This window comes from Cotesia glomerata, linkage group LG4, assembly GCF_020080835.1.
Source record: "Cotesia glomerata isolate CgM1 linkage group LG4, MPM_Cglom_v2.3, whole genome shotgun sequence".
In the NCBI taxonomy this organism is placed as follows: domain Eukaryota; kingdom Metazoa; phylum Arthropoda; class Insecta; order Hymenoptera; family Braconidae; genus Cotesia; species Cotesia glomerata.
Window position 1 is genome coordinate 10,871,304 of NC_058161.1, and position 13,130 is coordinate 10,884,433.

The window sequence follows — 13,130 nt, forward strand, 5'->3', positions numbered from 1 at the left end:
AGAAATCAATAAAAGGAAAATCTTTATAAGCATCAATTTAAACAAAATTGAAAAAATGATGCACTGAAAATAAATAACTCAAAATATCAATCACGATGAAAATAGAAATTAAAAATATTAGTAATTAAAATAATTACACTTTACAAAATAAATAATAGTAAATTTATAATATTAAAAAAAAAAAGACAACAATATAATTGGATAATTTTAAAATTTATCTATATATATATAGGAGACTTTCTATAGATATAGATAGTCACTCATTACGATATCTCTGGAACTATAAGACCTAGAGACTTGAAATTTGGCAGGAATATTCCTTTTGCCAAGTAGAGGTCAGCTAAGAACGGATTTCATGAAATTCCACTCACAAGGGGGGTTGCGGGGGTGTTCACGAAAAAAAATTCATATTTTTCAATTATGGCTTTTAATAGTTCAAAACTTGGTCAGAATGTTTCAAATTACATTTAGAAATTTTTTAAAAACGAATTCTGTGACATTCCACCCCCCTGGCGTGCCCGTGCGTGGGCGTCAAATTAAGAAAAAATTCGTAAATTTCAATCTATAGCTATTAATACTTTGAAGCATGGCCAGAATGCTTTTTTGGCGTTTTTGAGCTGTTAAGAATAAATTTCATTAAATTCTACCCCCACATGTCCGTGCGTGGGCGTAAAATTAAAAGAAATTGTACCTTTTAATCTATAGCAGCTAAAGGATTGAAACTTGGCCAGATTGATTTTTGGAGTTTTTGAGCTGTAAAGAATGAATTTTATGAAATGCCACCCTCACAAATCCTTGCGTGGGCGTTAATTAAAAAATTATAAAATTCAATTCCAAAAGGATAATAAGAAGGCATTAAATATAAAAAAAATTAAAAATTTTTATATAAGGTAAAAGCCCTAATAGATGATCATGTACCATTATATGATCACTCTATATATTTGTATACCTATATTTGTGAATATAGATATACAAATACACGGAGTGATCATATACTGGTACGTGATCATCTATCGGAGCTTTTACCTTAATAGCTTAGAACATATTTTGTTGTTACATTTATAAAAAATACAGATCCCAATATTCTTTGTTTTTTGATCAAGATTATTATTATTAAAAAAAAATTCAAATCTTTATAGAATTACACAATTAAATTGAATTGATATTTATATATATATATATATATATATATATATATATATATATATATATATATATATATATATATATATATTAACATTGAATTCCGATTCAATAACTTTTGTCTTTAAATTTTAACGAATTTTTGAATTTGAATTTGTGCGACTCGAGCGCCATCTACATTGAGATTTATGAAACGTCTAGTGAACCACCTTGAAAGTACGTCACCTGAGTAATATTTACAAACAATGAGCTGAAGAAATAGTGCCAAGAGTTTGTGTCATTTTAGAAGTCAATTTTTAAAAAGGTATGTCATAAATTGTCTTGTCGATACCGTGATATTGATAAACTTCATCAACTTTTAATTTTTTTTGACCAAACTATTAAATTCTTGTACTTAATACCAGTCTAAATTTTAGAGTAAATAGATATTATCAAATACATAACCAAACAATTACAGTTGTTATTTAAAATGAAAATGTCAGTACCGTGTTTGTCAGTACCATGTAAAAAAATAATAAAATTGATAAAAATAGTATATAGTTAGTTGTAAAATTATTTTAATCATTAATTGTAATTTTTTTTTAATACAGATGGCACCAGTACTTCGTACTAAAAAGTTACCTGATACAAGTGACAATAAAAGTGGAAAAATTCAACAATCCCCTTAAACACGACACTCGTTATTTAAGAATTGTCTCGGTTATTTTTTGGAGCGCAGGGAATTCCGCCGTTGTCTAATCTGAGACCTCCTGGAGAACCGACTCCGTCAACTTCAATAAGTAGCTAACTCTGATAAGTCGACACTCGCTATTTAAAAATTGTCTAGGTTATTTTTTGGAGCGTGGGGAATCTCGCCGCTGCCTGATCCGCGACCTCCTGGAGAACCGACTCCGTAAACCATTATGAGTAGATAACTCTGATAAACACGACACTTGTTATTTAAGAATTGTCTAGGTTATTTTTTGGAGCACGGAGAATTTCGCCGCTGCCTGATCCGCAACCTTCTGGAGAATCGACTCCGTAAGCATCCAAGGATTGTAGTCGAGAGCTCTCGAGCATTATAGAAGTTTTGTTTTAATTTTTTATAACCTCATAAATTGCAAGCAATTATATATTTAATTGTATTTTTATTTTAATTTATGAATTTATAGAAATCAAAATTTACAGATGTCTAAAATTACGGGTTTCTAAATTTACTAGTTTATATTTATAGATGTCTATTGTTTAAGAGTTCGCATGTTAATAACTGTCAATATTTTTATAAATATAAATATTCAAATGTCTTTTTACTGACTTGTCTGAATTCACTTCATTTTATTCAATGTCTATATATTTATATTTGATAAATTTTAAAATTATCCAATTATATTGTTGTCTTTTTTTTTTTAATATTATAAATTTACTTTTATTTATTTTGTAAAGTGTAATTATTTTAATTACTAATATTTTTAATTTCTATTTTCATCGTGATTGATATTTTGAGTTATTTATTTTCAGTGCATCATTTTTTCAATTTTGTTTAAATTGATGCTTATAAAGATTTTCCTTTTATTGATTTCTTTATTTACAGATGTCGAAATTTTGATTTTTCTATTTTACCATAAAATTTTTAACCGGTATGAATCAATGACGCGCACTGTACTATACGGTAAAACAAAAATTAATTTCAAACATTTGTCATTATCCATAGAATAGATTAACTTTTGTGGTAGTTTTTATTTCTTCTGTATCATTAACCCTTCAGTACCCTCGCTATGAGAATTTTTCTCACGCAACAACATTCAACTTATAGGATGTCGCTGCAGTGCAAGTGAGACACTAAAAAGAACGTGGGTACTGAAGGGTTAAGCATCTCTGATAAAAAAAAAAGTATTGAGACAAAGAAAAAAATATTGAATAGTATTGGTTTTCTATTCAATCCAATACTTTTCAATACTTTTTTCTTTGTTCTAATACTTTTTTTTATTCAGGGATACATCATACATTTTTGCCACTATTCAATCTCTGCGTTTGCCGTAAAATGTTGATATACAATAAGTAAAATGTTAACGATATTAAAATTAAATTACAAAGAAGATAGACCATATGTCATTTTTTGTTTCATTTTTTTTATACAATTAATTTAACTTGACATTTTTTACATTTAACATAGTATTTATTACACCATTTTTGTATATAATTTTTCACAAAACTAGTTGCCCATAAAAAGTTCCCTGATATATATAAATATTCTCCTTTTTACACATGATATAATTAAAAGCTACTCTAATTAACTAGTTATAAGTTTTACTTTTTAGTTCAATTTAATTTATTAAATAATAATTATCTCAATAATATTGATTAATGATGATAACAAAAAAAAAAACTCCTTTTAATATAAGTATCTATTTAGTAAATATATTTAAAATGAAAATATGTATTTATAAAAAATACTTAGCATAATTTTTAGAAAATAAAAGAAAATTAAGTCATCAAAATTTTGTGCCTGCCTACGACTTTAGATATGTTTAATAAAAATAGAAATTCATAAAATGTGTGAATAACTATTTAGTTAGTAACTTGACTTTTAATCACATTAAAAATAATTGTACTTCTGTGAATTTGACAGTTTGGTTTTCAAGTCTGCTTAGAAGTTATTTTTTTTTTGTACGGATAGTTTTTAAACAATTATTTATATGAATTTGTTTATATAGATTTTAGATACTACAACAACAGCAACAACAACAATAGTATTGAAAAAATTGATAAAAATAAAATTTGCAAATTAATTAAAGTACTAAACCAATTCCACTTCCCAAGCGGCACAAAAATTTTTTTGACAATGTGTTGTTGAATTTAAGTTGACAATTACTAATTTATGACTTCTTGTTAAATAAAATTTACCAAAAAGTCAACAGTTTTTTATGTGACGCTTGGGTTGGTACTTTGAAAGTTATTAACTATAAGAGAAAAATACATTGAAATTTAAAAATAATAATTATTATTTTCAAGAAAAAACTATTTTCGATTCAATATACTAGATAAATATGTCTCTTGGTTTTGTAATGCCTATTTTGAAAAAAATGTTGATGATTTCAAATTTTGCTATAGCACAAGAAGTGTGTGATGACTAAAATTTGATAAAAAACGTTTAAATAAAAATTTTTGAAGTTAATCTAAAATTACCAACCACATCAATTTAAACTTCGATTCGATTTGAACTCTATGAAGTCTCTTTCTTTCTTCAAAGTGCATTGGTAAAATATTATAAATAATTAAAAAAATGTCACGAATCGAAAGTAAAAAAAAAATGTTTTGTTTTCATTAAATTGATAATTAAAAAAAAAAAAAAAAAAAAAAAAAATTAGGGCTAAACAGATTTTATGGAAATTGCGATTTCCAAATTAATTTTGCGTCAAAAGTTGTTTCGAGTCATTCTTTCTCTTGAGTCAATAAAAATTTCTATTTAAAGCACTTCTCAAGTGCAAATCATAGAAAATGTACTCTATCAAAATTCTACCGCCGTTGACAGTAAAACTGTTAGCACAACATTTACATTAAGAGAGTGATTTTTTGACAAGAACATTTATAATTCATAATAATATATGCCGTTTGTAATTTATTTTGAATTTCCTCTCATAAAATTTGCTGTACGAAAATCAAGCTTTAAAAAAACCTAAGTGAATTGATATTTTAAGAAGAAAAAATGAATTTTTATTTTATCTAAGCTATTGAACAAAATATCCTGTAAGTAACAATTTCAAATTCACTTGATAACGATAAGTTAAAGGAAAATTTACAATTTAATACATAATTATTGTAAAATTCCAGTGTTACTTTTTTTATAATTCTAAAAATATAGTCAAAATAATAGCTGATGATAAAAAATGGTTCATTTTAGATGAGTAACTAAGGTATTAAATTATCGTTTAAGTAGGGAAGTAATTAAAGAAAGAATCATCCACTTGAAAATTCTAACCGTTGAACCGTTGTTGACTAAAAGCTTCGAATCTTGTATTATCGTCGACATTTTTACATAGTAAAATATATGATTTTATATTTGTAACAGTTTTAGATCCCTTATAATAAATTATTAGTCATTAATCAAAGGATTCATTCAAAATTTAAGATTTCTCGAATTCACTAAAATTTCAAATTGAAAATGAATAAATATAATTAATTCAATTTAATTTCATTTTAATGTTGAATGATTGCATTACTAATAGTCGATGTAACATTGGTAAAAATAATTGGTACTGTTGTGGTTGATGTTGTGTTAAGGGCATTCCCTAAAAGTATTGTTGTTTTATTTGTCATTAAGGAAGTCGTTAAGTGTGTTGCCATTTTAGTAGCAGTTGTTGTCATTAACATGTTTGATATTTTACTAATATTTTTAATTGTTGGAAGAGTGGTGAGTTTGATACTGCTCGCTAATATATCTGTTGTTATATTTTTACTTATAAATGTTGTTGGTACAGTGGCCGTCAATAAGTTTACACAAATTTCTTTAGTAGTAACAGGATGACCAAGAAACGCATCTAATATATAAGCTAACAACGATCCAAGTGTGAGACCAGTTGTGTAAGATAGGGTCATAATATTTCCAGCTAATTCCCGGTGTTCTTCAGGAACTTTACTTGGGGCCTGAATCATCGGGACACTACCAACGATACCGTTAGTAAGTCCAAGTAACCACGAAAAAAGAAGTGGATAAATTTCGCTTGATAATATTGGTGCATGTCTTGGAATCGCACATAATAGAAAGAGAGGTATAAGAAGTATACGAGCGATTGAAAAATACACCAGTTGTGTTCGTGTCCATTCGTACGATATTGACGCTAAAATTTTTCCAAGCAAATCTGCACCATTAAATGCTGCCATCAAAATTACCGGCATCCATGATTCGAATTTACAAGATATTATTTCTGATACTATTCCTGGGTAAAGACAAAGTGTAACAAAATAAGCTACACCAATACTCGCCATGTAAGGAAAAATAACTTTTGCTACTTCTAGTCTTGCTAACAATCCTCCTAAAACAAAAGTTTTAATTAGTTAATTAATTAAAAATAATAAAAATAAAAAAAAATAAATAGAATTTACTTTTAATGCCTGACCAAGGCTTGCTGCTTTGATTTCTCGAAAACCCTCGCATCACGACAACATCTTCAACTTTATATTTTGGGCCAGTACTGCTTAAAGGATTTCCTGATGGACCATTTGGTTCATACACTGGATTGCTGAAAGAAAATGCTGAATATTGGGCTCCATTTGAATCAGCACCAGAATCTACGGCTAGAGGACTTGTTTGAAGTTTTAATATTCCATATTGCCCTTTACTGGAATCTACTTGCTCCAATGGGTCCATAAGACCGATGTCCTCAGTAGGTTCAAGTGTTATTTTATTGCGTTCTTGACAAAGATGAATGTAAAATTGAACGAATTCTGTTTTTCTGACTAGTCGGTATAGAAATGTGCACAAGAGAATTGTTGTTATGGATAAAATGAAGAATATTGATGTATTTCCACGTTCATCATTGATTAATAATTTAGTAACTAATCGATTAATTGACACCCAAAAACCGGCTAAACTTTCACCTGCCATCACTGCCTGCGTATATCTTGACGGTAACATTGAAGTGTACCCATAAAAACTTGATTGTTGAACTAAAAAAAAAAAGTTGAATTATTCTATATTCTAGTATGTATACTTGATGTAAACTATTATCTTTATGTACTGTTGATGGTCCTGAAGGAGCTTAGAACTCCAGGATCAAATAAAATTTATTATCTATCTATCTATATATTATATGTAACTAAAATCGCAACTAAGTCTAAATTTAGTAAATTGTAATTGAAGTATTTGTAAGAGTCCAAAAATTCTTTCTGTTTGTAAATATCTTTTCTCTATCAGTGAAAAAAAATAATATTACATTAAGGAAGTCCTTTCGCTCCAGTTGAGTCAAAACAACTGTAGTAGTCAATATACGATAAATTAAAATAAAAAACCTATAAAAATTCCTAAAATTAAAAAATAAATAGTATATGAGGCATTGATCGTTGAAATTTTTAAAATAAAAAAAAAAAAATAGTTAAATACAAAAATTAATTTGACTCTTTCAAATCAGCTGCTAGTAACCTGTCCGTGATTTGGCAACGCTGTACTTCGGTTGTTTACATTTTCATTTGCACAATATAACCTTAACCACGTTTAAGTTTTTGCAGTCAGTGTAAATATATAAATTAGTTTGAATTTATTGAATGGTCTGAAGCTTGCGCGCTACGCAACGTTGCCAAATGGTTTGACTTCATTTTAATGTAGGTTGCTTGAGAATTTTTTGTGATTTTATAATTTTAATTTCTCCATATATTCCACGGCAACCTATATATTTTATTGCAAAAAATGAAACCTGAATATTTCAAAAACCTTATTTTGAGTTTTTTTTTATCCCATCTAATCGGTAGTTAATACCATAATTCGAGAAAGTTGTTAAGGTCTGACTTTTTCGTAAGACTCGGAAAAAATACTAACATTTTTAAAAATTTTTTTTTCAAAAATTTTCACGGTAAAGACTAAATTAAACTTTATTAGTAGATAAATAAGGACTTTAACTATTAGATAAAAATTAATTTTATGCGTAATCTAATATTTTTTATTTAACATTGATGGCGAAAGGACCTTCTTAATGAAAAATTGATTAAGAATTTTGTATTTACTTACCCATTTGAAAAAAAAGTCCTAAATCAATTTTTTTCGAATGTTGATTAAGTTAATATAGCTTACTTGTATTTAATGACTGAAAAATATAATAAAAAATCACCTGTGCATCCTATTGAAACAATTGCAACTGCGATTAAATTAATTGTATAAGATGTAGCCACTCCAAAAAGTTCCCACCATATTTCTGATATAACGACAAAATTCAGAGTGACAAATGAAACAATGTACCCTGAAAAAAAAAAAAAAATTATATATAAATTTATTCTATAAAATAAGAAAACCTTCTTTTGCCGGGAAAAAATGATCAGATATGAACAGGCATGAGTCTTCAGGTCTGATCAGATATGAAAAATGACCGGGTCTGATCAGACCTGGCCAGGCATGTTCATGTCTGATCAGATCTGTTCATGTCTGACTCGATCAGGTCTATAAAAGGAAAAAAAAAGATTGATAACGGCCGGGATTCGAACCATGTACGTTGCGCTCTTTAGACTGATACTTTACCTGTTGACCCAATGACTTATCTTAACTCTAGTATACCTTTTAAACTACTTTAAGTAATTTAAATTTTATACATGACTTATCCTTATAATTAACGAAGTTCTATACTTAATTTATTAATTATTAATATACACAGTAAAAAATTTCGCGTCATTGCGTCAAAAAATTTTGTGTTAAAAATTTTTATGCTAAATATTTAACACTTTTTTGTGTTGATTTAACAGAATAAATGTTAAATTTATACATAAAAGTGTTAAAAATTTAACACAAAGATTTTTGACTCAATGACGCAAAATTTTTTACTATGTATATTAAAGTGATTTATTTGGGACGGATATGTATTTTTTTCGCTCCATTAACATATGGTTCTATGTAAAGTAAAAAAAAAATTTCTTCAAGGTTTATTCCGTAATTATAATTTTATTGTTTTCTTTTAAAATTGAAGTTTTTTTTAATTAAAACGTATAGGAAATGAAGAATTATTTGTGTGTTCTACAATTTAGCAGCCTTTGACACTACTGCAATGGACCGAGGCGTAGCTTAAGATAATAACAGACACCTTGAAAGGACTTATCGCGCGCCTATCGATATCAACTGATATATTTTGGTATTTTCATGCTATCAAACTCAAACATTTACTAAATAATCTTATTTTTTGCGTATTCAATGGAACACAGTAAAAAATTTTATGTCATTGCGTCAAAATTCATCGTTAAAAATCATCGTTTTGGCATGGAAAATTAAAAAGTTCATGCTTATATAAGTCGAAATTTTTGATGAAAGTTGTACATTTTAAATTTATAAGGGGATAGAAACTGATACGTCATACGGAACAAATTAATTTTAAAAATAGAACTGCAGTCTATAGTTCGATAAAATTTTTCTTCCTGACTTAAAATATCATTTAAGAGGGCAAATCATGCATGAACAGTTCTTGTCAGCTGATAAATGGAGTTTTAATTCTTATCTATTTTAGGCTAGATCAGTCATGATCAGACATGGACAGGTCTGATCAGGTCTGAGCGTATTTAACGCTTCAAACATGAACAGACATGGACAGGTCTGATAAGGTCTGAGCATATTTAATGCTTCAGACATGAACAGGCATGAACAGGCTTGATCAGATCTGATCAGGTCTAAGCGTATTTAATGCTTCAGAAATGAACAGACATGAGCAAGCATGAGCAGGCTTGATCAGGTCTGATCAGGTCTGAGCGTATTTAACACTTCAGACATGAACAGGCATGGACAGGTCTGAGCGTATTTAACGGTTCAGACATGAACAGGCCTGATCAGGTCGGATTTCAGGCCTGATCAGATATGAACAGGTCTGATTAGTCCTGATCATTTTTTCCCGGGTTATCAAAAAACAACAAAAATATTTATTTTTATTACCAAATGCAATTCTTGTATTTAAAGATATTGTTTCCACAAGAATGTTATTGGCACAAACAGCGAAAAAAGCCATGGTTATATATACAACTGACATATCAAAAATCACGGTTGTGCCTGGATACCGGGCTTGAAAATAATCCACCGGAATAACAAAACTGCAAAACAACATTTTATTGACATCATCATTGATGATGAAATTGAAAAATAATTTGAATCCATGTCAAAATACCTGTTGTACGGCAATAAAAATCCTGCTCCCGCAAGGACCAAAGCAACATAAACAAAATTATAGCGATCAACCGGGGGTGTCAGATGATCTAATCCATTAACAAACTTAAATTCATTTACACCCCTTGCTTTACCAAGTTGCACGTAACCACGACTTAAATTTTCATCCATATTGAAATTATTTAAAAAATGATTTCAGTTGTAATTCTTAAATAAACCTTATTTAGGGGCTCATATTACTATTTTTAAAATTAATAAACTTTCTTCATGCTTTTTTAAAAACTACTTTTTACTAATATGACTTATTTTATCATTTTTTAATTTATATAAGTATAATTACACTGAATACATATTTAAGGAAAACTCCTTACGTATATTTTCAGCTTTACTCGCTTATCAAGCGCATGCTTTGAAAATCGCATTGATTTCAGCGCACGCATTCTCTTGTCATTTTTTTATTTTCTTTATTTTTTATTTTTATTATTATCATTATTATTATTATTTTGTTGTAACTTTACTCTACTATAAATAATATAAAATTATTCAAATAAAAATTTTCATATTTCACAAATCATATAATGTAAGTTGTTTTAATTATCAATTACATTTTATTGTCTGGCTTTCAAGTTTCTTTTATAAATGCAAAATTAATTACTAATTTAAAACCATTTACCTTTTTTTATTCAAAAACATTTTTTCTATTGCGCGCTACGCATTATATCATCAACTATTTGTTTTTCTGTTACTTTAACTTCTTTGCGCAGCAATATTTATATATACTCATATATACAAAGATTAATTTGACCGCACATAAAACTGAAAGAAGAAAAATAATAATAATTCATTATTAAATTATAAAATTTGGAGTAAAATATTAGTGGATTTTAAAATACTCAAATTTATAGACGTATAATTTATCTTTGTATCCTACGCTAAGAAAAATGTTCTATCTTTTATTCATGAATGAAGAAATTATCAAACTCCAACATCCATCTGTTTGGAATCATGAAATTATTCGCGCCTCATCAAACGAGATCTTTATTATCGACGTGACAAAGTACCATCGAGCTTCCGAGTTCACCGCAAGTAATTTCGGTTGTCAGAGCAGTAAATTAACATTTGGAAAAGCTTCTAGTATGTTTTGCGGCCAAGCCTGAATGGATGAATCAGCTGATGAAATATTCGGAATCTCACAATAATAAACATTAGTTATGCTTATAGCTTCAATTGTCATCTTGTTACTCTGAGTACTTTACTTGACACAATAGCAATAAAATCCGAAAAACACCGAAGTCGACTTTCGCTATCTCATCGTGTAATTTATCGTATTTGACAAACAGTTGTGATTCAGTCAAAAAGTGTCATTTTATTTTTGTTGAAAGAGAAAAATAAACTTATAATGTCATTAAACACTGCACACGCCAATAATGGTGTTCTTTTGCATGCTGGAGAATGGTAAGCTGATATAATATAATACAAAAAGATAATAATTATTTTTTAGTGAAAATTATTTATTATTTAGATCGCAAAGTATGACGTAGATACGTTAGTATATGAAAATGACCTTCCTTCTATAAGCAAACGTACTTACATTGTATTTAATATTCCTAGAAAATTGAATACTACTGTAATATAGATAAGAGGCTGATTTTCATAAACTTTTAAATCTATAAAAATGATTACGCAATAAATTGTAACAACTGTATAAATCTGTTTTTAGTATTCTTCTTTTTTGTGACAATGTCACAATGGAATTTCATGGACAAGAACAACCAGAATTTATTGGTTCAAAAAAGGGAAGAATATATTTGACAACGCATCGGATGATATTTAATGCCAAAGACCAAAATGAAAAAATGAAATCCTTTAGCTTTCCTTTCGTCACTTTGAGTGAGGTAGAGCTTGAACAGCCATTATTTGGAGCTAATTACATAAAAGGAAAATGCCGTGCTCAACCAAATGGTAATTGGGTAGGAGAATGTAAATTTAAATTACATTTCAAGAGTGGCGGTGCTATTGAATTTGGCCAAGCAATGTTGAGAGCAGCCTCTATGGGTATAGAATTTAATTATAAACATTGAAATAAATGCGATGATTATTTTTATTTTTTTCTTTATAAAAACAACGATTATTTTTTTTTTTTAGCTCAACGAAGCGGTCCTGGATACGATGCTCCTCCACCTTATCAGCCACCAACATCTGATTGGTATGCTGCTCCGCCACCAGCTTATCAAGCAGCTCCTTCTGGATACTATGGTTGGATGCCTCCCACCAATGCATTTCCTGACATGCCTCCAGGTTTGTTTTTTTAATAATTATTTATTCTAAAGTAGTTGACGTTTATTTTTTTTTTATTTTTACCAATGTAAGTTTTTTTTATTTTTATATCAATAGCTAACAGTGTTTACATGACGGACATGCCACCTCCATATCCAGGGATAAATACTGCTCCTATGCAAGGAGGAAATCCACAACCAGTTGGTAGCCCAGCGTGGGCCAACCCTGAGTATAATCCAGGATACCAGCAAACAGGTTATCCCCAACCACCTAATTATGCACAATCTGCCGGCTATTATAACAATTACCCTCAGAATCCACCACCCTATTCTCCTCAAGGATCATATAAACCGTATTAGCTATGCGTTTGATTTAAATTATTCACCAATATTCTTCACAATTTTGTGTAGGAATAATTTGCTTTTAACACCAAATTACAAATAATTATATTTAATCAAAAAAAAAAAAAAATTTTATTGTATTTGATGTGTTTTAAAATTATAAAATTTAGATGGCAACTTATAAACATTCCAAAAGTTTTATGCTAAAAAAGCTAATTGATATTGTTATAACCAAATCATAAAATATTACTATGTTATGCTAGTTAAACTATAATAAAATATAATAATGATTTCTTTTATTCAAATAATAAAGCCGTATGAAAACTCAAATTTGGTTTTATTTTGATTTAATAACTATTATCATTTTTTTTAACTCATAATATTATCCAAACAGTTTTAAACTTTCATTGTTATCATGATAATTTAGGTAATTTAGCAAGTAAAATTTCAGAAAAATTTATCACTAGTGATCATAAATTTTAAAAATCGTAAAATTCTAATTCAATGATTTAAACTATTTGATTTTCTATGAAATGTTAATTAAA

The 13,130-nt window shown here is 28.3% G+C and overlaps 2 protein-coding genes across 3 annotated transcripts; one reads left to right on the forward strand and one right to left on the reverse strand.

The window, feature by feature from the left end:
• Positions 1–4,445: 4,445 nt before the first annotated feature.
• LOC123263379 (equilibrative nucleoside transporter 4) lies at positions 4,446–10,336 on the reverse strand. Of its 2 annotated transcripts, XM_044726091.1 has the most exons (5): positions 9,969–10,336; positions 9,740–9,894; positions 7,944–8,072; positions 6,226–6,789; positions 4,446–6,155 (listed from the first exon to the last, which is right to left on the reverse strand). In XM_044726091.1, exons 1-5 carry the CDS (start codon positions 10,136–10,138, stop codon positions 5,320–5,322), a joined length of 1,854 nt encoding a protein of 617 aa, XP_044582026.1. In that variant the 5' UTR covers positions 10,139–10,336; the 3' UTR covers positions 4,446–5,319. The 2 variants fall into 2 exon arrangements, with proteins under 2 accessions (XP_044582026.1, XP_044582027.1); XM_044726092.1 differs by lacking the exon at positions 9,740–9,894 and having other exon boundaries at positions 9,969–10,163.
• A 562-nt stretch (positions 10,337–10,898) lies between these two features.
• On the forward strand, positions 10,899–12,915 carry LOC123263402 (WW domain-binding protein 2). The gene is made up of 4 exons (XM_044726149.1): positions 10,899–11,422; positions 11,688–12,022; positions 12,113–12,265; positions 12,362–12,915. Exons 1-4 carry the CDS (start codon positions 11,367–11,369, stop codon positions 12,601–12,603), a joined length of 786 nt encoding a protein of 261 aa, XP_044582084.1. The 5' UTR covers positions 10,899–11,366; the 3' UTR covers positions 12,604–12,915.
• The last annotated feature ends 215 nt before the right edge of the window (positions 12,916–13,130 follow it).

What these genes read in the sequence shown, in the direction of transcription:
- LOC123263379 (XM_044726091.1), bottom strand. Translation starts at nt 10,138, where the DNA reads ATGGATGAAAATTTAAGTCGTGGTTACGTGCAACTTGGTAAAGCAAGG. An exon ending in TGTTTCAATAGGATGCACAG is followed by an intron (nt 6,790 to 7,943) that starts GTGATTTTTTAT and finishes TTTTTTTTTTAG; the next exon opens with TTCAACAATCAAGTTTTTAT. An exon ending in GCCTTGGTCAGGCATTAAAA is followed by an intron (nt 6,156 to 6,225) that starts GTAAATTCTATT and finishes CTTTTGTTTTAG; the next exon opens with GAGGATTGTTAGCAAGACTA.
- LOC123263402 (XM_044726149.1), top strand. Translation starts at nt 11,367, where the DNA reads ATGTCATTAAACACTGCACACGCCAATAATGGTGTTCTTTTGCATGCT. An exon ending in CTTTTGCATGCTGGAGAATG is followed by an intron (nt 11,423 to 11,687) that starts GTAAGCTGATAT and finishes ATCTGTTTTTAG; the next exon opens with TATTCTTCTTTTTTGTGACA. An exon ending in ATTTCCTGACATGCCTCCAG is followed by an intron (nt 12,266 to 12,361) that starts GTTTGTTTTTTT and finishes TTATATCAATAG; the next exon opens with CTAACAGTGTTTACATGACG.